Genomic DNA, 20,455 nt, shown 5'->3' on the forward strand with positions numbered 1-20,455 from the left:
GCAGGAAAAAAATCACAGTTACACCAACTCTGTGTGCAAAAATCCCAGCAGACAACAAATCGATTAACGAATGAAATCGGCTAACCCTCGATATATTATTGGTTCTTTCTGTTATAAAGTCACGTAAATAGAAAAAAATATAATAAAATATTGAAAAAATGGCGGGTTTTGCTTTTATTATTTTCCATTTTTTTTCTTATTTTTTATTTTCCATCGACGCGATTTTACCAAAAGAACCAAGAATATGAATTCCTGCAGTCACGAAAGTTTTAAGTCTAAATTGATCCGCTAAGCCGTCAAGGCAAGTGATCTGTTAATCAATTGCTGTTATAACCGTACCGGCTTCAAGTAGCAGCAGCAGCAGCACAGAGACACGTGGCACCACTGCAGCTTCCACGTGACAGCGTCTGGCCACGCCCAGCGCGGGTCACGTGTCAGGAGGGGGCAGGGCTTACGCACCACGTGGGCAGAGCCCCCAGGTGTCATTGGCTGTCTGCGTGGTGTCGTCTATGGGTCTCTGTGCGTGAGTCAAGTTCAAGTTCATGTACTAGGTAGAGCCCTGTGAGCCATTCGGTTCTTGAATCGGGTGCAAACTGAAAAAACAAAAAAACATGAACAAAAAAACATCTTAAAGTGACTACGTGCAAAATGAAAAAACAAACAAAAAACTAAAACATGAACAAAAAACATCTTAAAGTGACTACGTGCAAAATGAAAAAACAAACAAAAAACAAAAACATGAACAAAAAACATCTTAAAGTGACTATGTGACTGAGTGCAAACAGAAAATCCAAGAAAACACAGCAAAATATTGCAGACAAAAGTCACCGTGTACACCAACGCTGTGTGCAAACATCCCAGTGGGATGCAAGTCAAACAACAACAACAACCACAAGACAGCTTAGAGAGTCGATGGGTCTCTATCAGTAATTCTACATTTGAAGCTTTCGTGACTGCCAGGAGTAGGTTTTATCGGTAAAGTCACGTAGGTAAAAATACAAAATATAAATAATATAAATAAAATAATAAATCACGACGTTTCGGAGGCAACACAAACTTCCTTCATCAGGTGTAAAAAGGCACAGAAAAAAAAAAACTGTACGTCGTGATTTATTATTTTATTTCTATTATTATTTACATTATTTATTATTATTTATCTCTACTGTAGTCTATGGGTCTCTGTGACCCCCCCCCCCGGTGAGGATCGTGAATCGAGGTCAGAATCGACCGACGGCTTGCAATCGAAGTCGATTCTAACGTAATCGCATGGAGGAATCGATCCACGGATCGATCCGACGACATCACCGTTAACCAAATCGCAATGGAGGTAGAAGCCAACAGCTTCCATCGAGTCGCGAAGTCGTCACCTCCTCTACCTCCTCTTCTACCTCCCCCTCTACCTCCTCCTCTACCTCCTCCTCTACCTCCTCCACCTCCTCAATTGCCTCGCGACATCAACGACCCTCCCACAGCAGCAGCGGAATCAGCAACAACGACGTCAATTCCCGCCACTGAGGCCTACACCGCCATGCAGCCTGCGGCCTCTGCCCAAGCCGCGTCGCATTCTGCGGGGGAGATTCAGGCGAGGGTCGGTGGCTGCGGCGAGGAGGAGGAGGAGGAGGATGAAGCGATGCAGTTGCTGACCATCGTAACCGGCGATCTCATCTCCGGCTACGTGGCTCACCTGACGCAGCAGACGGAGCAGCAGCAGCAGCCTCTGCTGCAGCAGGGGCTGCAGCAGCAGCTGCAGCAGCAGCTTCAGCAGTTGCAGGAGCAGCTCCCGGCGGTGCAGCAACATCTCCTGCTGTCGCAGCAGCAGCAGCAGCAGTGGATGGAGAAGCTCTGGCAGCAGCAATTCCAGCACATGCAGCAGGTGCAGGAGCAGCTCCAGCAGGTGCAGCGGCAACAGGAGCTTGTGCAGCAGCTGCAGCAGCAGGAGCAGCTCCTGGATGTGCAGCAGCAGCAGCAGCTGCTGCAGGAGCTGCAGAAGAAGTATCAGCTCCAGGAGGTGCAGCTGATGCGTCGGTTCAAGCAGCTGCACCAAATGCAGCAGGAGCATTTCCAGCAGTTGCAGCAGTTCAAGGAGTGGCAGGAGCTGCAGCGGCAGGCGCGGCAAATACAGCGGCAGCTCCGGGAGGTGCGCTCGCTGCTCCAGACCTCCCGGCGGCTGGTGCGGATGCGTGTGGAGCTTCTGCAGGAGGCGCTCGACACCCGAGGAGACGCGTTGCTGGCAGAGTTCGAAGCCTCCATCCCAGACTTTGTGAGGCGCGCGGAGGAGCTGGCGAAGCAAGTGGACCCGCGCCGGCTGGTCGTGACCCTGGCCTGGCAGGTTCTCACCGCGGGGCCCATGAGCTGGGGCTGCGTGCTGTCCATGGTGGTGTTTTGCGCGCTGCTCGTCAAGAACCTGAGGGCCTCCGGTCGTCTGGGCGACTCGGAGGAGACTTGGCCCTTGACGGACGCGGTGGCCGCTGTGCTGTTGACCACATGCAAGACCTGGCTCATGGAACAGGGAGGCTGGGTGAGGGGTTACACACCGCCACCATCAACACCACAATTTCGCTGGAACAGCGTGTTGGTAATTACAAGCCCATGGTCTGCACAAAATCTAGCAGCCTCCTACCGGTTGTTATTGAGTTGATCTGACCCATGTCCTCCAATCGCCACCAGTGTCTCACCACCCAGTGTCTCACTAGCAGTGTCTCACCACCCAGTGTCTCACTACCCAGTGTCTCACTAGCAGTGTCTCACTACCCATTGTCTCACCACCCAGTGTCTCACTACCCAGTGTCTGACCACCCAGTGTCTCACTACCCATTGTCTCACTACCCAGTGTCTCTGTACCAGTGACTCACTACCCGGTGTCTCACTACCCAGTGTCTCACTACCCAGTGTCTCTGTACCAGTGACTCACCACCAGTGTCTCATTACCCGGTGTCTCACTACCCAGTGTCTCACTACCCAGTGTGTCACTACCCGGTGTCTCAGTGTCTCACTACCCAGTGTCTCTGTACCAGTGTCTCACTACCCAGTGTCTCTCTGCCCAGTGTCTCTGTACCAGTGACTCACCACCAGTGTCTCACTACCCGGTGTCTCACTACCCAGTGTCTCACTAGCAGTGTCTCACTACCCAGTGTCTCACTACCCGGTGTCTCAGTGTCTCACTACCCAGTGTCTCTGTACCAGTGTCTCACTACCCAGTGTCTCTCTACCCAGTGTCTCTCTACCCAGTGTCTCTGTACCAGTGACTCACCACCAGTGTCTCACTACCCGGTGTCTCACTACCCAGTGTCTCACTAGCAGTGTCTCACTACCCAGTGTCTCTGTACCAGTGACTCACCACCAGTGTCTCACTACCCAGTGTCTCACTACCCAGTGTCTCTGTACCAGTGACTCACCACCAGTGTCTCACTACCCGGTGTCGCTCTACCCAGTGTCTCACTACCCAGTGTCTCTGTACCAGTGTCTCACTACCCAGTGTCTCACTACCCAGTGTCTCACTACCCAGTGTCTCTGTATCAGTGACTCACCACCCAGTGTCTCTCTACCCAGTGACTCACCACCAGTATCAGATCAGAGAACAACGCCAAAAGGCGACCAGCACAAGGACAATGCCACGCATATCAGCAGAGCATTTACACCTCGGTGATGATGATGGTGGGGCTCTCTTTCCATTCTGTTTCTCTGCTGCCACACAGGAGGGCTTCCTGCGAGCGTTCGGGCCGGGGACGCCCACCTAGGAGAGGAGCCGCAGACGCCGAGCTCCGACGGGCAGCGACAGTGAAGACGAGGAGAGAGAGACAGAGAGAGACAGAGAGCGAGACAGAGAGAGACTTTGACTTTTGAAAACTTTATTTCCCCAGCGCAAATTGCGCTGGAATATTGCTGTGCCTTGTAAGCCACTCGGAAGCAACCATTTCTGCAACCAGTGACAAATTAAATGCGTTCAGTCTCAGTGACAATCACCACAAAGCGAACAGCGGCGTCAGTCCCGCACGACTGGACAAGAAACGGGGGGGGGGGGGGGGGTGAGGGGGGGGTCAAAACGTGTAGATCAGTGCATTCTGCACAACTGTACACAGAGCGTCTTTGGCGCACCCCCATTTCTTCAAAAAGTCACTCTCCCCCTCGGCATGACCGTAATAGGCGAACTCTAACTCGAGCCGCGCCTTTATGAGGGCCTGCACCATCGCCAGCACTCCACAGCTACCGCTGCCGCCTTCCAGCCTCCGCTTCCGGGTCGTATAGATCGCCAGTTTGGCCTGGGCGCACACAAAGTTCGCGACGTGCCGCTTGTCGCCCCCCGTCCCGGTCACTCCGTACACAAAGCCGCTCTCGCAAAACGGGGTGCCCAGTCTCCCGAACACCCCCGCCAGGAAACTGAACAGCGGGGCGAGCCTCTTGCATTTGAGGAACTGGTGGGCCAGGTCCTCCCTCAGTCCGCAAAATGCGCACGTGTCCGGAGCTCCCGGCACGGCCCGGCTGACCCACACCGCCGACGGCACAGTCCAGTGCGCTACTCTCCATTGGAGGTCGCCACATCTTTTGGCAGTGGGGGGCCGGTACATATCACGCCACTGGGGGCCAGCGTCCGTCAGGGCAGAGAAATATCCCCTCCACTTCGTGTCTGGCAGCTCCTCCAAGTCCCGGAAGTGCAGCGCCTTTACGCAGGCGGTGTAGAGCTTTTTCTTGTGGACTTCCGCCAGCGAGACACTCCTGCTGTTCTCCATCTTTAATAATTTTCCTCCTCGCGATCAGAGGGGACGGCACAGGAGAAGGTCAGCTGGGGGAAGGAGGGTCCCTCCCTGTCGCCCGACTCTCCCAGCCCCACTCCGAGTCTCTTCATCGCCCGCAGGACTTCCCGCAACAGTTTGGTCCCGGCGAGCATGGAGCGCAGCCCGGCCACTTCTGAGAGTTCCAGAGCCGTTCTCCACCTTCGCCGGCTAGGGTCCACCAGGTCGCTGACCCTGCTCACCCCTCCGGCAACAAACCGCGCGGCCAGGGTGCGTTCCCCCTTCAGGCCCTGGAAGAGGTCGTTAGCGAGTAGCGGCTCCCGCAGAAAAAGGCTCGCATCATAGTCCGCGGGCGCCCTCTCCCATTCAAGACTACGCCAAGCATCTAGCAGGCTGCGATAATACCTCGGCAGCGGCGACTGGTCTACCAGCCCCAGGTCCGTCAGGAAGAGCTCGCGGCCGTACCCAAGCCTTCCGGCCTGTCTCAGCAAGCCGAGGGCCAGGGCCTTCCAGGGCTGCTCCTCCGGCTCATACAGCAGGCGCCTTATGTCCAGGACCCTGAACGCCATCACCCTGCTGGCGACGCTCACTAGGCCCTGGCCTCCCTCCTCCACTGGCAAACAGAGGACCCCCGGCCTCTGCCAGTGCCTTCCGTGCCAGACGAAGGCGGTGAAAGCCCTCTGTACTTTCGTCAACAGCCAGTCTGGGGGGTGGAGGACTCTGGCCTTATGCCACAGCATGGCCGCCGCCAGGTTATTAACGACGAGGACCCGTCCCCTGTACGACATTTGCGGAGCGAAACGGGCCCACGCCTGCAACCTCCCTCCAATCTTCTCCGCCACATCCTCCCAATTCCTGGCCACAGTGGCCGGGTTACCCAGGTACACCCCCAGGTAATTGGTGCCCTCCGTGCCCCACTCCACCCCCCCTGGGAGCGTCACGGCGCGCATCGTCCCCCGCGGCCCCAGACACAGCGCCTCGCACTTTGGCCAGTTCACCTTTGCGGAGGAGGCGCTCTCGTAGAGGCCGACCGCCCTGTGCACCGCCGCCACGTCTCTCGCGTCGTTGACCACCGCGCACACGTCGTCCGCGTACGCCGAGACCTTTACCGCAGCATTTTCCGTCCCAGGGATAAGGAAGCCCGACAGGGTCCGGTTCAGCGTTAATAATAGCGGCTCGATGCAGAGCGCATAGAGCAGCCCCGAGAGTGGGCATCCCTGCCTAACACCCCTCGTAACGACCAGGGGGGCACGGAGCCGATTATTCAGCTTGAGGAGGCTGGACACATTTGTGTAGAGGAGCCTCACGTACGCAATAAATCCCTGGCCAAACCCAAAAGACCTTAGCACCGCATACATGTAGTCGTGGCTGACTCGGTCAAAAGCCTTCTCTTGATAGAGAAAAAGGAGGCCGGTGTCCAGTCCATGGGTGTCTGCCAGGTCGATCACGTCTCTGACCACCCCGATGTTATCATGGATAGACCGCCCCGGGATACAGCATGTCTGTTCCGGCTGGATGATCCTCCCCGCCGCGCCCTTCAACCGGTTAACCAACGCCTTTGCGACGATCTTATAGTCCGTGCATAACACGGACACCGGCCGCCAGTTCGCTGCGAGGCGCAAGTCCCCCTTCTTGGGCAACAGGGTAACCACTGCTCTCCTGCAACTCTGCGGCAACTCCCCTTTTGCTAGACTCGCATTCAGCACCTCGACCAGGGAAGGGCCGAGCTCACCCCAAAAAGCTTTGAAGAACTCGGCTGGGAGGCCATCGATCCCAGGCACCTTCCCAGTAGCTAGGCCACTCACCGCAGCCTCCAGTTCCTGGAGGGTGATCAGCCCTTCCAGCTGTTCCATCTCGGGAGGGGTCAGTCTAGGCACACCCTCTAACAATTCCCCAAGAGCATCCCCCTGGATGCTTTCTGCAGTAAACAGATCCTGGTAAAAAGCCCTAACGACCCTAGCGATGCCCTCGTCGCTCGTGTGGACTTCACCACTCGGTGCCTGCAGGCTGGAAATAAGGTTTTTGGTGACTGGCTGCCTCTGTTGCCTGAAAAATGATTTGGTAGGCGCATCCATCTTTAGCAGATGTTGCATTCTCTGATTCGCAAAGGCCTTATAGGCTTCGCGGTCTGACACAGACCTCACCAGCCGTTGCTGCTCCAAGAGCGTGCGGTAATCCGCATTAGTTTGGGGTGAGCCCAGCTCTGCTTCCAGCGCCAGCAACTCATCCCGTAACCGCTCTTCCCATTCCCGCCTAGCTGCTGCGTGCTGGCTCATAAACCGCTGGCATAGTGACCCTATCTGTACCTTCCCATTATCCCACCATTGCTGGAGCGTGTCAAAGTTGCCCTTTTGTGTTAGCCACCCCTTCCAGAAGGCCCTGAAAGCTCTCTGGAAGTCCGCATTCTCTAAGAGTTGCAGGTTAAAACGCCAGTAGGGTCTGCGGTGCCCAAGAAGGGGGAGACGCAAGCGCACCGACACCAGGTGGTGGTCGGAAAAACCGGACGGGACCACCCTGCTTTCGCCGAGCAGGTTAGCACCGTCGGCATTCACGTAGAGTCAGTCCAGCCGTGCGAGGCTAATCCGCCCTTGTGCACCACACCGGCACCACGTATATTGCCGCTGGGCCGGATGTTGCAGGTGCCACGTGTCGAGTAGGTTTAGCCTCCGTACTATGTCAGCCAATGCCTGCGCAGTCTCCGGGTGAGGCTCGGCGCCATTACGGTCGAGAGTCGGGTCGAGGGTGCAATTAAAATCACCCCCGACGATCGTGAGCACCTCGTCCGAGTCGGCTTCGTCCAGGGTGTCCCTCAGTGCGCCCGAGAAGAAGAGCCCCCTCTCGCGGCTCGCGCTCGGTGCGTACACGTTGACTACCCGCAGCCTGACGTCGCCGAGCACAAACTCGGCCGTAATCAGGTGTCCCTTCACGATCTCCCTAAAGGTCACATGGTCAGGAGTGAATTTTTTGCCGCACACAATCGCGACCCCCCCCGGTTGGCCTCCCCGTGGCTAAAGAAGAACCGGCCGCCCATGAGGTGTTGTCGTTGAGCCTGCAGCGTGGCATCGAGGTGTGTCTCCTGTAGGAGCGCCACTTCGACGTTTTGGTCGACAAGAAAACGACACATGCGTCTCCATTTCTCATCGCTTCGAGCACTATTGCAATTCAGACTCGCCACGCGGACGCCTGACGCCATTGCAATAGGGGGGGGGGGTGGGTGCCACCGGTGGTCACTGCGGAAGGGGGGTGCACCCCTTCCTCAGTTTTTGTACAAACTTCTGCAACCGGTAGCATTTCTGCTGGCTGAAGCCGCATTTATTGGGGTCCCGTTGTATATTTTGTGCGGTGTTCAGGAAGCCCATCACATCGGGGAAGCTCGCTTGGACGCTGACTCGACGCTTCCTGAAGGACGATTGGAGGAAGCTTTGGACGGTTTCGGGTACGTACTCCTGCTCCCCTCCTACTCCCGAAAAAAACATTTCACTGGCTCCTTCGTCGTCGACGTCGGACCCCGACTGCTCTTCGTCGTCAGAGTCCCCGTGTGTGTCGGCGCGTACTCCGGCCGTCACTTCCTCCGACGACCCGGGCGGAACCGGGGTCTCGCCAGGCTCGGGGTGCTCTCCTTCTGTGGCCTCCGCGGCCCCCTCCCCGTCGCACGTCGAGGCGGGTAGAACGTCGTCGTCCCCCTCGGGTGTGACCGCCATCTCTTCCATTGCGCTGCAAGGAGCCGGGGTCTCACCCTGCTCGGGGCGTGCCTCGTCCGCGGGATCCGTGGTCGTCGCCCCGCCGAGCGATGGGGCGGTCCCCTCGGGTGGCGCTGCGCCCTCAGGCGCGACAGTGGCCCGCAGTCGCTCCTCTGCTCGTGCCGGTGCGGCCGCGGCTGGGTCCGGTGGTCGTCCCTCTGCCTCGGTCGCATCCGGCGGGTGGTTTTGGCCGCCGGCGGCGGCGGCGGCTGTGCTCACCGTGTTCTCCGCCGTGCCCTCACTGCCGCTCCCTGCCGCCCCTTCTGGGCAGCCGTCCGGCTCGGTGGTGCCGCCAGCGGTGCCCGCCCGCTTTGGAAAGGTGCCGTCGCACCCCCCCTCTGCTCGGCTGGCTTTGGCTTTTCGCTTTCATGACCTAACTAGCACGAAGCCATCTTTGTCGCCTTCAGGCGCCGGCTCTGCGCGGCCAGGCGCAGGGTCAGCGCGTTCCTGCTGCTGTTGCTGTTGCTGCTGTGGTTGTGGTTGTTGCTGCTGCTGCTGTTGCTGCTGCTGTTGTTGTTGCTGCTGCCGTTGTTGTGGTTGTTGCTGCTGCTGCTGCTGTTGTTGCTGCTGCTGCTGCCGCTGCTCAGCGTGCGCCGGCACGGGTGGAGCAACGTTCTCCTTGCCCTTGGTCGGGCAGCTCCTCCGGGTGTGGCCGACGCCGCCGCAGCCGAAGCAACGCTGTACAGCCGTGGAGGCGTATACGGTGTAAACGTGTCCCTCGATGGTATACTTCAGGGTCACGTTGAGTTCTGTATTGCCTGTCCTTCAATATCATAAATGTCTGTCGCCGCAGCGACATTACATGTGCCATCCTCGTGTCCCTCGTCCGCAATGGCAACATGATGACGCGGGACACTACGGTGCCTAAGCGGAGGAGGTCCCGCTGCAGGTCCGCACATTTCAGGAATGGCGGCGCGCCGGAGAGGAGCACCTTCACGGCAGGCGAGGAGAGGGGGGTGCACTGTAAAAACAGCTCCCCCCCCACGTCCAGCTCCGTCTCTGCAAGGCGCGCCACCATGGCCTCCGCCGTATAAAGGACGACCCCGTGATTTTCCCGTTCGCTAACGAGGATGCCCGCCATGCCAATGACCTCAGCCGCCGCCGCGACGACGGCCTCAACGGTGATCTCGGGCGGGGGGAACACCATCACGCCGTTCCTTCGCGAGAGGGTTTAAAGCTTGGGGTACTGTGCCATGATGCTTGGCGACAGCACCCTAGCGTGCAAAACGCGGCTGCACTACCCCAAATAAATTGGAGGGGAAAATAAATAAATAAATGCACAAAAAATCATAAAGACCCACCTAAACCCACAAGACCCGTGAAACCAAGGAGGAACTCACTAGAAAGAAAGAGTGAGAAAAAAGAACAAAGGAAACCCACACGAGAGAAAGAGAGAGTGCTGCGAGTGAGTGAGTGAGACCAGGGAGAGAGACACAGAGAGAGAGCACACAGACACGGGGGGGGGGGGAGGCGCAGAGAGAGAGACACGGAGGGGGGAGAGAGACACAGAGAGATGGACACGGGGGAGGGACACACAGATAGAGACACGGAGAGGGAGAGAGACACAGAGAGAGACACAGAGATAGACACGGGGGGGGGGGGGGGACACAGAGAGAGATACACGGAGGGGGGGAGAGACACAGAGAGAGAGACACACAGAGACAAACACCGAGAGGGACTCAGAAGGAGAGAGACAGAGAGAGAGACACAGAAAAACAGAGAGACACAGAAAGAGAGACACACCGAGAGAGAGGGGGGTGAGAGAGGCAGCCACAGCAGGCCCAAGGCTGCTCGTGGTGCCGTAGGGATGGAAGAAAAACACACAAAACAAATAAAACCAGCACCACGTGAAAGAAACGGAGAACTCACAGTGAAGGAAGAGAAGGATGTTGAACACGACGACTCAATAAACGAAAAAAAAAGCGGGGTAAAGCGTCTATAAACGCGTGGGCACTCTCTCAGCCTAGGCTCAGGCTATCACGTGAGCCCAGGCCTCCATCCACACCAACGTTGGAGCGGGAGCAACAGGTTCGTGCGGCCGCACCCAAACAGGTGGAGAGAGAGAGAGAGAGACACGGAGAGAACGCTTCACGAATTTGGGTGTCATCCTTGCGCAGGGGCCATGCTAATCTTCTCTGTATCGTTCCAATTTTAGTATATGTACGGCCGGATCAGAGAGAGAGAGAGAGACACGGAGAGAGAGACACGGAGAGAGAGACACGGAGAGAGAGAGACACGGAGAGAGAGACACTGAGAGAGAGACACGGAGAGAGAGACACGGAGAGAGAGACACGGAGAGAGAGACACGGAGAGAGAGAGACACGGAGAGAGAGAGACTGAGAGAGAGACACGGAGAGAGAGAGAGACACGGAGAGAGAGAAACACGGAGAGAGAGACACGGAGAGAGAGACACGGAGAGAGATACACGAAGAGTGAGAGATAGACAGCCATTGATTGAGTTTCACGGTTTTTTCCAAAAACATTTATTGGAAGAAGGCACCTAGGCACAGGTAAAACAGATAAAAATGTCACAGGTAAAACTGGTAAAGGAAGAAAAAATGGCACGAGTGATCAATTCTGGAGAGAAAGAAGGCACAATGAAACAGGTTCGGGGTTTGGGATGAATCAACTCTTTCATTCATATCTGTATACAACCGTCAGTACAGTACTTATAACTGTTAGCACACCACTTTTAACTGTTAGTAGAGTCCTGTTTCATCGTGAAATGTTTGTGTCCCGGTGTCCACGTGTGCCATTTGTTCCCGTGCCATGTTTACCAAATGTCGGCTACTTACACCCCTCGCCTCGGTGTCTCCGCACACGAGCATCGAAGCCGACAACTCTCGTCCAGCACGAGAGACCCTGGGCTCGACGCGAGCGCTGTTGCCAAATCGCTTCGAAGTCTCGTGCTCGGCCCAGACCACAACTGCGCCGTGTTCACGTTCCATTCCTTCTCCATGCCCACGCAGCGGAGGCCCCTCTGGCTATTGCCAGTTGCCCGCGGGTGGGCGAGGCGCAGCGCGTGCAAGATGTCACGCCTCTGTCCCGCTCATGTTCCAGTGTCTGTTCGGGAAATCGAACTCGGCTCTCCGGGTCCAGAACGCAAATGCGCTGAAACCGCGGCGCCACCGCTCCACCGGGCGAGCGTCAATGACGCCTGAACACTTGAAACAGGTTTCTGTGTAGAGCGGTCTCCATCGTGGAGAGGAGCGGTGGTACGGGTGCGGGTATCCATTTGCGACCCTGGTGCGGCCGGGTACGGGTACGGGTAAGGAATCAAAACCCGTTTGCGACCTCTGTCTCTCGTACGTCAACAGCCCGGACAGGTGAGAGCCTCAACAGGTGCACATCGAGCTGCCGATTGAAGGTGGATTGTGCTTGGCTATCAGAATTGTAATATTTATAAACACTGGCGGGATTCTACGAGCTGTCAAGCTCTCTCTTGGTAGCTCTCTGGGGCACGTCAGAAAGTTACAACAACAACAACAAAATCAAAACACGATTGGGCTCGCCGCTAAAACGAATCCATCATCAGGTGTGGTTTTCACCACACCTGGTGATGATTATTATTTTGATGATCGAACTTTCCCGGAGGAGCTGTAACAGTTAAAAACGATACGGACCAATGGCTCAACGTCGATTGTGAAGGCTCATGAAACACACGCGGGATCACGTGCGTGAGATATCGATGGCTTTGTGAACCCCCCCCCCACACAGCAGTCAGCGCACTGTGACCAGGGATCTGACCCGAGTCAGATCCCTGGTCACGGACAGCGTCAGTGGCGAGTGGTGTCCGAACAGGACCTGGGAATTCACCGTTTACCAACACGAACCGACCGGCACCTCCACCAGCCACCACCGCCGATATCCATCGGCTCCGGTCCCCGCGGCACCGGCGCCGATGCCGCGGATCTCGGACGGATGCGGCACCAATCGCCGGCGGCAATCGAACACCGACGAGCCGCCCGCAACCTCCTCCCGTTCCGTTAGTTGGCGTCCACCGCCCGACACGTCCGGCTCGGAGCTGGCGCCTTCCCCGCCGGCGCCCCGGCGCCGCCCCGGCAAGCGGAAGCGCTGCCGCACGAGCTCCACGCCCTCGCGCAGCCGGTGCCCCTTGGGCGACGACGACCGAGCTGCGTTCCTCGGGTGCCGTCGGTGGTCGGAGGAGGCGCTGTCGCCGTCGTCACCGTGGCCGCCCCGCAGGTCCGCCGACTTGTGCAGGGAGCCGGCCCAGCTGCCGTGGCCGAGCTTGCAGATGCGCGCCTCCCGCTGCTGGTACCGGGGCCCGCCCAGCTCGCCCGGCCGCCAGCCCAGGGCGCCGGCCGTTGGCTCGGCCGCCGCGCTCCACCGGCCGGCGCCGCGCTGCGGGCGCAGGTCCGTGGAGACGGAGGTCAGGGCGCGGCGCCGGAACTCGTGCTCCCCGTTGGTGGACTGCTGCTGCTGCTGCTGCAGGTTTGGCGATTTCCCGCGACGATCGCCGGCGCCAGGATGGACGTGGGGGCCAGACGCTCTCCACCGCCGCTCGGCATCGTCACCGCCGTCATGGCCGTCGTCGTCATCGTCGTCGTGGTGGCGGCGCGAGGTGTCATAGTGAGCGATGGACGCGGGCCGCACCAGCGCGGGCAGCGCACCGCCGCCGCCGCCCACCGCCGAGCCCACCGCGCCGCCCGCCCCGCCGCCGACACCGTACGCCGTGGCCGCCGGGACGGGCACTGCTGGTTCATACCGCACGCTCAGGTTGGCGCGGGCAGCCTCCGCCTTCCTCTCGCGCCTCTGCAGCAGCGCGATGTAGGCGGTCGCCTTGTCGGCGCCGAGTGGCGCCGCTACGGTCGCGGTCACCTCGTCGTCCGCGCCGGCGTCGTCGTGGCGACGGTGGCGGCGGGCGCCATCGCTCATCGGAGGAGGTTTTCCGTCGGGCGACGCGGCGGCGTCGCGGTCGTCGCCGGCGCCTCGCCGGTGCAGGAATGCGGAGCTCTGCATGGCGACGGCGTGCAGCGGGCTCGGGTAGCGGTACACCTCGGAGCTGTCCCGCGAGCGCAGGTCGCAGTGGAAATGCGGGTCGGGGTCACGACCCGGGGCGGAGGTCACGGGGTCGGCGAGCCCGACCGGGGACGTCCGCGCGTCTGAGCCGCCGCCGAGGTCGTCTGCGGAACGAGAGGAAGGAAGATGAGATGCGGAACGCGGACGAGGTGGAGCCGCGCCGGTTGTCTGTGCGGTGGTGGTGGCGGCGAGATGATCACGAGCCACTTCTGAGACCACTTCAAGTGGTCTCCGGTCCGAAGGATCGAAGAACTCACACGACAACTGAGGCCTACGTGGCCCGGCTTTCGGTGGTCGAGAGCCCCAGGGCTTGAGAAGGCGACGGTGATTACGTCAATAAACAAATAAACATTCAGCGTCTTCAGTGATGGTGGACTGGGACTAACATCGGCCCGGCCATTCGTAAACACACCGGGCCAAATTCGGGATACGGGCAGTTATTTAAGTTTATGATAATATTTTTTTTACCCTTTTATCTGGCAACAAAACTGACACCTTTTTCACAAGGAGTCATGTTGCATAGACAACAATACCTGCAGTCGTAATGCAAACAAAAACATAACTCTGATAATGTATGCACTGTACCTTTTATCTGACAAGTTTTGTTGCCACATAAAAGGGTAAAAAAACAATTATCATATTTTTCTACTGGCAAATGAGGTCCCAATGGCATTTAAGTTGAGTTCAATAGTCTGTGTGACAAACTGTGCGGCACTCGTAGCTCGCCGTTGTGATGTGGCGACGCGCAATCTAGTTGGCCCATCGTGAGCTGGATCCAAAAAACACCAAACTGGGCCAGTGAGGAAAAATCTTTGGGGCTGCCGAACATACGGGAGGCGTCATGGCGACTGAGAGCGCAAAACAGCAACGAAGGGCACACATCTTCTTGGTTCTTTCGGTAAAGTCACGTAGAAGGAAGTAATAAAATAATAAAAATAAAACATAATCAAATAATTCTCACGACGTTTCGGCCACAACGCAAGTATCCGTCCTCAGGTGAAGACCAGGTCTGTCGAGAAGACAGAGTCTGTTTCTTCACCTGAGGACGGCTGCTTGCATTGTGGCCGAAACGTCGTGAGAATTGTTTTATTATGTTTTATTTTTATTATTTTAGTATTTCCCTTCTACGTGACTTTACCGAGAGAACCAAGAAGATGAGTCCCTGCAGTCACGAAAGAAGCTTTAAATCGAAAACCGCAGGGCACACAGACGCTCAGCTCAGCCCACGTCAACGCCCCGCGCTCGGCGCTCACCGGACTTGTCTCTGCTGCTGTGCATGTGCAGCTCGCTCAGAGGCCGCTCCACAGTGCACCGCTTCCCCACTCCACACTGCGGGGAGGCGGGACGCGCACACGCGCACACACGCACACGCGCCACACACACGCGCACACGCGCACACACGCACACGCACGCACACACGTGCACACACACGCGCACACGCACACACGCACGCACACGCACACACACGCACGCGCACGCACGCGCACACTCGCACACGCACACACGCGCACACGCACGCACACGCACACGCACACACACCCACACACACTCACACGCACACACGCGCACACGCGCACACGCACACGCACACACACACACGCACACGCACGCACACACACGCACACAAACACATGCACACACACGCACACACACGGACGGGCACACGCAGACACGGACGGGCGGGCGGACAGCTGCTGGGTTAATTCCATACCTGGTGGTGGGCAGCTAAACGCGAAGTGAGGTCAAGTTTGAAACTTTTCTGTACCAAGCGCTGTTTGCCGGCAAACACAACCGGATAAAGATCCCCCCCCCCCCCGTGTAGCCTTTATCAGACAGTCGGGTGCAAGTGCTGTTGGCGAGTAGCACCTATGAAGGCCGACACGGCACACGAGGGGTGGCCAGCGCCACGTCCGGCCGGCCACCTTTGTGTCTCCGAGACCGAGGTTAAACACAGCCCCAACAGGTACCCATTTAAGGCTGAGTCGACCTAGGGGAGGCCCAGGACCACCGCTCCGGAGGAGGAATCACGAAGCCTCTCACCCCGCGTGGAGCGTCAGGCCCCGTTGCATTGGAATAGCGTAGCAGCCGCCATTCTTCCATCATTAATTGTAATAAAGATGCAAGTTAATTCATTGCTTTTTCATTTATTTGATTTCGATTTAAACCTTTCGTGACTGCAGGATTCATATTCTTGGTTCTTTCGATAAAGTCACGTAGAAGGGAAATCATCACCTAATGATGATTGCTTGTGTTGCAGTCGAAACGTCGTGAGAATTTTTATTGTTTTATATTTATATTATTTTATTTTTTCCCTTCTACGTGACTTTACCGAAAGAACCATGAATATTATTTGATTTCATTTAACATTTTTATTTGTTTTACCAGGTAAGCCTCTTTGACAGAAACGACCTGGCCACAACTGATAGCTCGACGCAGTCTCGCCTCTCCATCACGTGCAAATGTAGCGGCGAGGCAAATCCGCTAAAGGCGTGCTCCTAAATGTGGAGGGAAAAAAACAGAGGACGCGGAGATAAATCCACGCGACCACATAAACTCCAAATACGCAGCATATATTTACGCAATCTAACCCCCCCCAAAAAAACCTGTATTGTGGATGATATTGGGTCGCGAAAGCCTGCCACGTGTTAAGCCGACTTAAGCCGTGGTTCCGTTTAATGTCGTCGCGGTCCGCACCGCCGATGAACACGGTTGGCCACGTAGGTTGCTAAATTAACGATACAAGCCGCAAATAGTCCCACCGTGGCCACGCGACCCAAGCTACGGACCGCAGAGTGAACCCACAGAGACACACGGTGGCAGGCAGAGTCTCGTATACAGAGATGCACAGAGACTCGTCGAGATAAATACACGCGGAGATGTCTTCAAGAGAAGCCACAGCGTTGAGGTAGCCACGCGACCCAAGCTACGGACCGCAGAGTTAACCCACAGAGACACACGGTGGCAGGCAGAGTCTCGTATACAGAGATGCACAGAGACTCGTCGAGATAAATACACACGGAGATGTCTTCAAGAGAAGCCACAGCGTTGAGGTAGCCACGCGACCCAAGCTACGGACCGCAGAGTTAACCCGCTGCGCTCCTTCAACAGAGGAGGTGGAAACAGCGACACGACACAAACGTTCTCTTCTCTCTCTGCTGAAGCCCTTTCGTCGTGTCCAGCAGCAGACATTGGTTGGCATCGAGCGCAACACGCGCGCACGCTCACGTCAATGCCATATGCGTGCCCCCTCTCTCTCCTCTCACACTCGCCCCTGTAGGAGCCCGGCCTTCCTTCCAAACACGACCTTCCTACACGACCTTCCAAGGGAGAGCGGTGGCGCAGCGGTTGGCGCAACTGCGCTGTACGAATCCACTCACCCGAGTTGGGATTCCTGGCCCGCAGACGTCATCTGAACTGGTAGAGTGCGCTAAGCACTGCGCCACCACTCCCATTGTATCCTCTGCACAAACATGACAACAACTCTACAAGAGACTAAGATCCCCCGTATAGCCTTAACAGACTGTAGGGTGCTGTTAGCGAGCACCTATGAAGGCCGGCACGGTACACGAGGGGGTGGGTGGCCAGCACCACGCCCGGGCGCCTTTGTATCCCCAGTGGCGATGTTCACACACCGCACCAGGTACTCATTTGAGGCTGAGTCGACCTAGGTGAGGCCCAGGACCGGTTCTGACACGACACGCAACACCGCACACACGTCACGACACGCGTGCGCGCACGGCCCTCTCTCATTCTCTCTTCCCGACTCGCTCGCTCCACTCACTCACCGGCTGATCCTCCTCCGGATCATCATCCGCCTTCCCGTCCGACCGTCCTGGGCCCCGGCCATAGCACCGCCGCTGCTGCTGTTGCTGCTGCTGTTGCTGCTGCTGCAGCTGCTGCTGCTTGCTGCTGCTGCTGTTGCTGTTGCTGCTGCTGTTGCTGCTGCTGCTGCGGGGGCGGTGGTGGCAGGGCGAGCGCCTGTCGCACCGTCGCCTCGTGCTGCTCCCGCAGGAGCCGCAGTTCCCGCAGAGCCGCGACGCTCAACTCCAGCCGCTCGCGAATTCTCTCCGGCGGAGCGGACACGCAGAGTGCCTTGGGCATGGTGGTAGTGGTGATGGTGGTGGTGATGGTGGTGGTGGTGATGGTGGTGGTGGAGGTGGTGGTGGAGGTGGTGGTGATGGTGATAGTGATGGTGGTGATGGTGGTGGTGGAGGTGGTGGTGGTGGTGGAGGTGGTGGTTGTGGTGGTGATGGTGGTGGTAATGGTGGTGATGATGGTGCTGGTGGAGGTGATGGTGGTGATGGTGCTGGTGGTGATGGTGATGCTGCTAATATCGATGAATGTCCGTGTACACACGCGCACTGGAGGAGCAGCAGGAGAGGGGAGGGAAGAGCCACCGACTCCCGACAGAGCCACTGCTGCTGCTGTAGTAGTTGTAGTAGTAGTAGCTGTAGTTGTAGTAGCAGTAATAGTTGTAGTAGCTGTAGTTGTAGTGGTTGTAGTAGTAGTAGTGTACGTGACGCGGTGTCGTGGTGGGGTGAGTGGGTCAGGCTCAGGGGGGTTTGTTGGGAGGTGCTGAGGGCTGGTGGGTGGGGGTCAGCCAGCCGGTCACTGGCGTCACCCCCCCCCCCCCACCTGGTGAACATCGCTCATTGGGCAGCAGCTGCCCCCTCCGTCTCCTCCCATTGGCAGACGCCTCTCCCCCTCCATCCCTCGCCCTTCCACCTCCCTCCCCCACCTCCCCCTCCCTCCCCCACCTCCCTCCCCCACCTCCCCCTCCCACCTCCCCCTCCCACCTCCCCCTCCCTCCCCCTCCCTCCTCCTCCTCCCTCCCCCTCACCCCCCCCCTACCTCCCCCTCACACCTCCCGCTCCCCTCCCACCTCCCCCTCCCTCCCCTCCCTCTCCCACCTCCCACCTCCCCCTCCCACCTCCCCTCCCTCCCCCTCCCACCTGTGTGTACACACACGTGTGTGTGTGAGTCTATGTATGTGTGTGTGAGTCCATATGTGTGTGTAACTCCATGTATGTGTCTAAAGTCGATGTCTGTCTGTGTGAGTCCATGTATGTGTGTCTAAAGTCGATGTCTGTCTGTGTGAGTCCATGTATGTGTGTCTAAAGTCGATGTCTGTCTGTGTGAGTCCATGTATGTGTGTCTAAAGTCGATGTCTGTCTGTGTGAGTCCATGTATGTGTGTCTAAAGTTGATGTCTTTGTGCGTGTGGGCCAATGTTTGTGTGTAAGTCCATGTGTGTGTCTGCACATGAAACAGGAGTTGTGTTGAGATGTTAAAACACAAAACAGAAACCTTTCGCAAGGAATCATGTCACTGAATTAGCCACACGAGGTGCTACTACTGTACGTGTTACATACTATTTTGGTCTTTCGCTAAGTCACCTAGATAGGTTAAACATTAATATGTGTACACCTCCCACCACCCCTGTACCCCCCTACCCCTCCTGCACCCCTCATCCAGCAGTGGGTAGAGTCTACCCTACGTGATATTGACTCTAGACGTGTGCATTGAGAAAGGTATCCAAGGAATGTGCTTAAATAAACAACTTAGAGGCCAATCTTAATTTTAGAACTTAGAGGCCACAATCGATTATTGGCCAGAGCCTAAGCCACCACCCCTTGCTAATAAGTGACGTGTCGAGTCAACAGCCCACTGAGTCAACACTAAGGACACTGAGCCCTCAACACAGACGCGGGCGGGGTGGGTGGGTTGGAGAGCAGAGACCTCCACTCTCGGTCAAGTCGCGTGCTGACTCGCATCTTGCAGGGCTACTGCTGCTGCTACTGCTGCACCATTGCTGCTGCTGTGGTGCTGTTGCTGGTACCTCTATCAGCCAAGCCTCTCATCATCACCTGCTCCTGTGTGGGTGAGTGGGTGGATGAGTGTGTGGGTGGGTGAGTAGGTGAGTGGATGAGTGGGTGGGTGGGTGGGTGAGTGGGTGGGTGAGTGAGTGGGTGGATGAGTGTGTGGGTGAGTGTGTGAGCGACTGGGTGAGTGAGTGAGCGACTGGGTGAGTGAGTGGGTGAGGGGGTGGGTGGGTGGATGAATGGGTGTGTGAGTGGGTAGGTGAGTGTGTGGGTGAGTGTGTGAGCGACTGGGTGGGTTAGTGTGTGAGCGACTGGGTGAGTGAGTGAGCGAGCGACTTGGTGAGTGAGTGGGTGGGTGAGTGGGCGGGTGAGTGGATGAGTGTGTGGGTGAGTGTGTGAGTGGGTGGATGAGTGAATGAGTGGGTGAGTGAGTGACTGGGTGAGTGGGTGAGTGAGTGTGTGAGTGGTTGGGTGAGTGGGTGGGTGAGCGACTGGGTGAGTGAGTGGGTGTGTGAGTGGATGAGTGGGTGGATGAGTGTGTGGGTGAGTATGTGAGCGACTGGGTGAGTGAGTGGGTGGGTGAGTGTGTGAGTGGGTGTTGAGTGTGTGGGTTAGTGTGTGAGCGACTGGGCGAGTGAGTGAGTGAGCGATTGGGTCAGTGAGTGAGTGTGTGAGTGTGTAGGTGGGTGTGTGAGTGAGTGGGTGTGTGAGTGGGTGGGTGAGTGAGTGTGTGAGTGTGTAGGTGGGTGGGTGAGTGGGTAGATGAGTGTGTGGGTGAGTGTGTGGGTGAGTGTGTGAGTGGGTGGTGAGTGTGTGTGTGAGTGAGCGAGCGACTGTGATGAGTGAGTGAGTGGGTGTGTGAGTTGATGGGTGATTGAGTGGGTGTGTGAGTGGGTGGGTGAGCGACTGGGTGAGTGAGTGGGTGTGTGAGTGAGTGAGTGGGTGAGTGGGTGGGTAATAATATAATAATAGTACAATTTGTAACGCGCGCAAATTTGCAGACGTAGTGGCCGCAACTCAGAGGCGCGGAGCCAAGCTCAGAGTCACTCAAAAGCACGTGGTTGTAGAGGTGAGTTTTTAAGTGTCTCTTGAAGGAGGCGATTGAGGTGATGCTGCGAATGTGC

The 20,455-nt window shown here is 57.2% G+C and overlaps 1 protein-coding gene and 1 non-coding gene across 4 annotated transcripts; one reads left to right on the forward strand and one right to left on the reverse strand.

Moving 5' to 3' along the window:
- The first annotated feature begins 1,329 nt into the window (after nt 1-1,329).
- On the forward strand, nt 1,330-13,696 carry LOC133362363 (uncharacterized). 3 transcript variants are annotated; one of them, XM_061581291.1, is made up of 3 exons: nt 1,330-2,518; nt 8,081-8,166; nt 12,461-13,198. In XM_061581291.1, exons 1-3 carry the CDS (start codon nt 1,529-1,531, stop codon nt 13,059-13,061), a joined length of 1,677 nt encoding a protein of 558 aa, XP_061437275.1. In that variant the 5' UTR covers nt 1,330-1,528; the 3' UTR covers nt 13,062-13,198. The 3 variants fall into 3 exon arrangements, with proteins under 3 accessions (XP_061437275.1, XP_061437274.1, XP_061437276.1); XM_061581290.1 differs by lacking the exon at nt 8,081-8,166 and having other exon boundaries at nt 12,461-13,696; XM_061581292.1 differs by lacking the exon at nt 8,081-8,166 and having other exon boundaries at nt 12,923-13,696.
- Nucleotides 10,543-10,647, reverse strand: LOC133362371 (U6 spliceosomal RNA). Its single transcript, XR_009757491.1, has one exon. It is a non-coding gene; the product is annotated as a U6 spliceosomal RNA (small nuclear RNA).
- Nucleotides 13,697-20,455: the final 6,759 nt, after the last annotated feature.

This window comes from Lethenteron reissneri, unplaced genomic scaffold, assembly GCF_015708825.2.
Source record: "Lethenteron reissneri isolate LAM-NWPU_2019-01 unplaced genomic scaffold, ASM1570882v1 scaffold_1456, whole genome shotgun sequence".
NCBI classification, from domain to species: domain Eukaryota; kingdom Metazoa; phylum Chordata; class Hyperoartia; order Petromyzontiformes; family Petromyzontidae; genus Lethenteron; species Lethenteron reissneri.

Coding starts and splice junctions, on each gene's coding strand:
- LOC133362363 (XM_061581290.1), top strand. CDS start 1,529: ATGCAGCCTGCGGCCTCTGCCCAAGCCGCGTCGCATTCTGCGGGGGAG. Junction 2,519..12,460: donor TCATGGAACAGGGAGGCTGG/GTGAGGGGTTAC, acceptor CCGTTCCGTTAG/TTGGCGTCCACCGCCCGACA.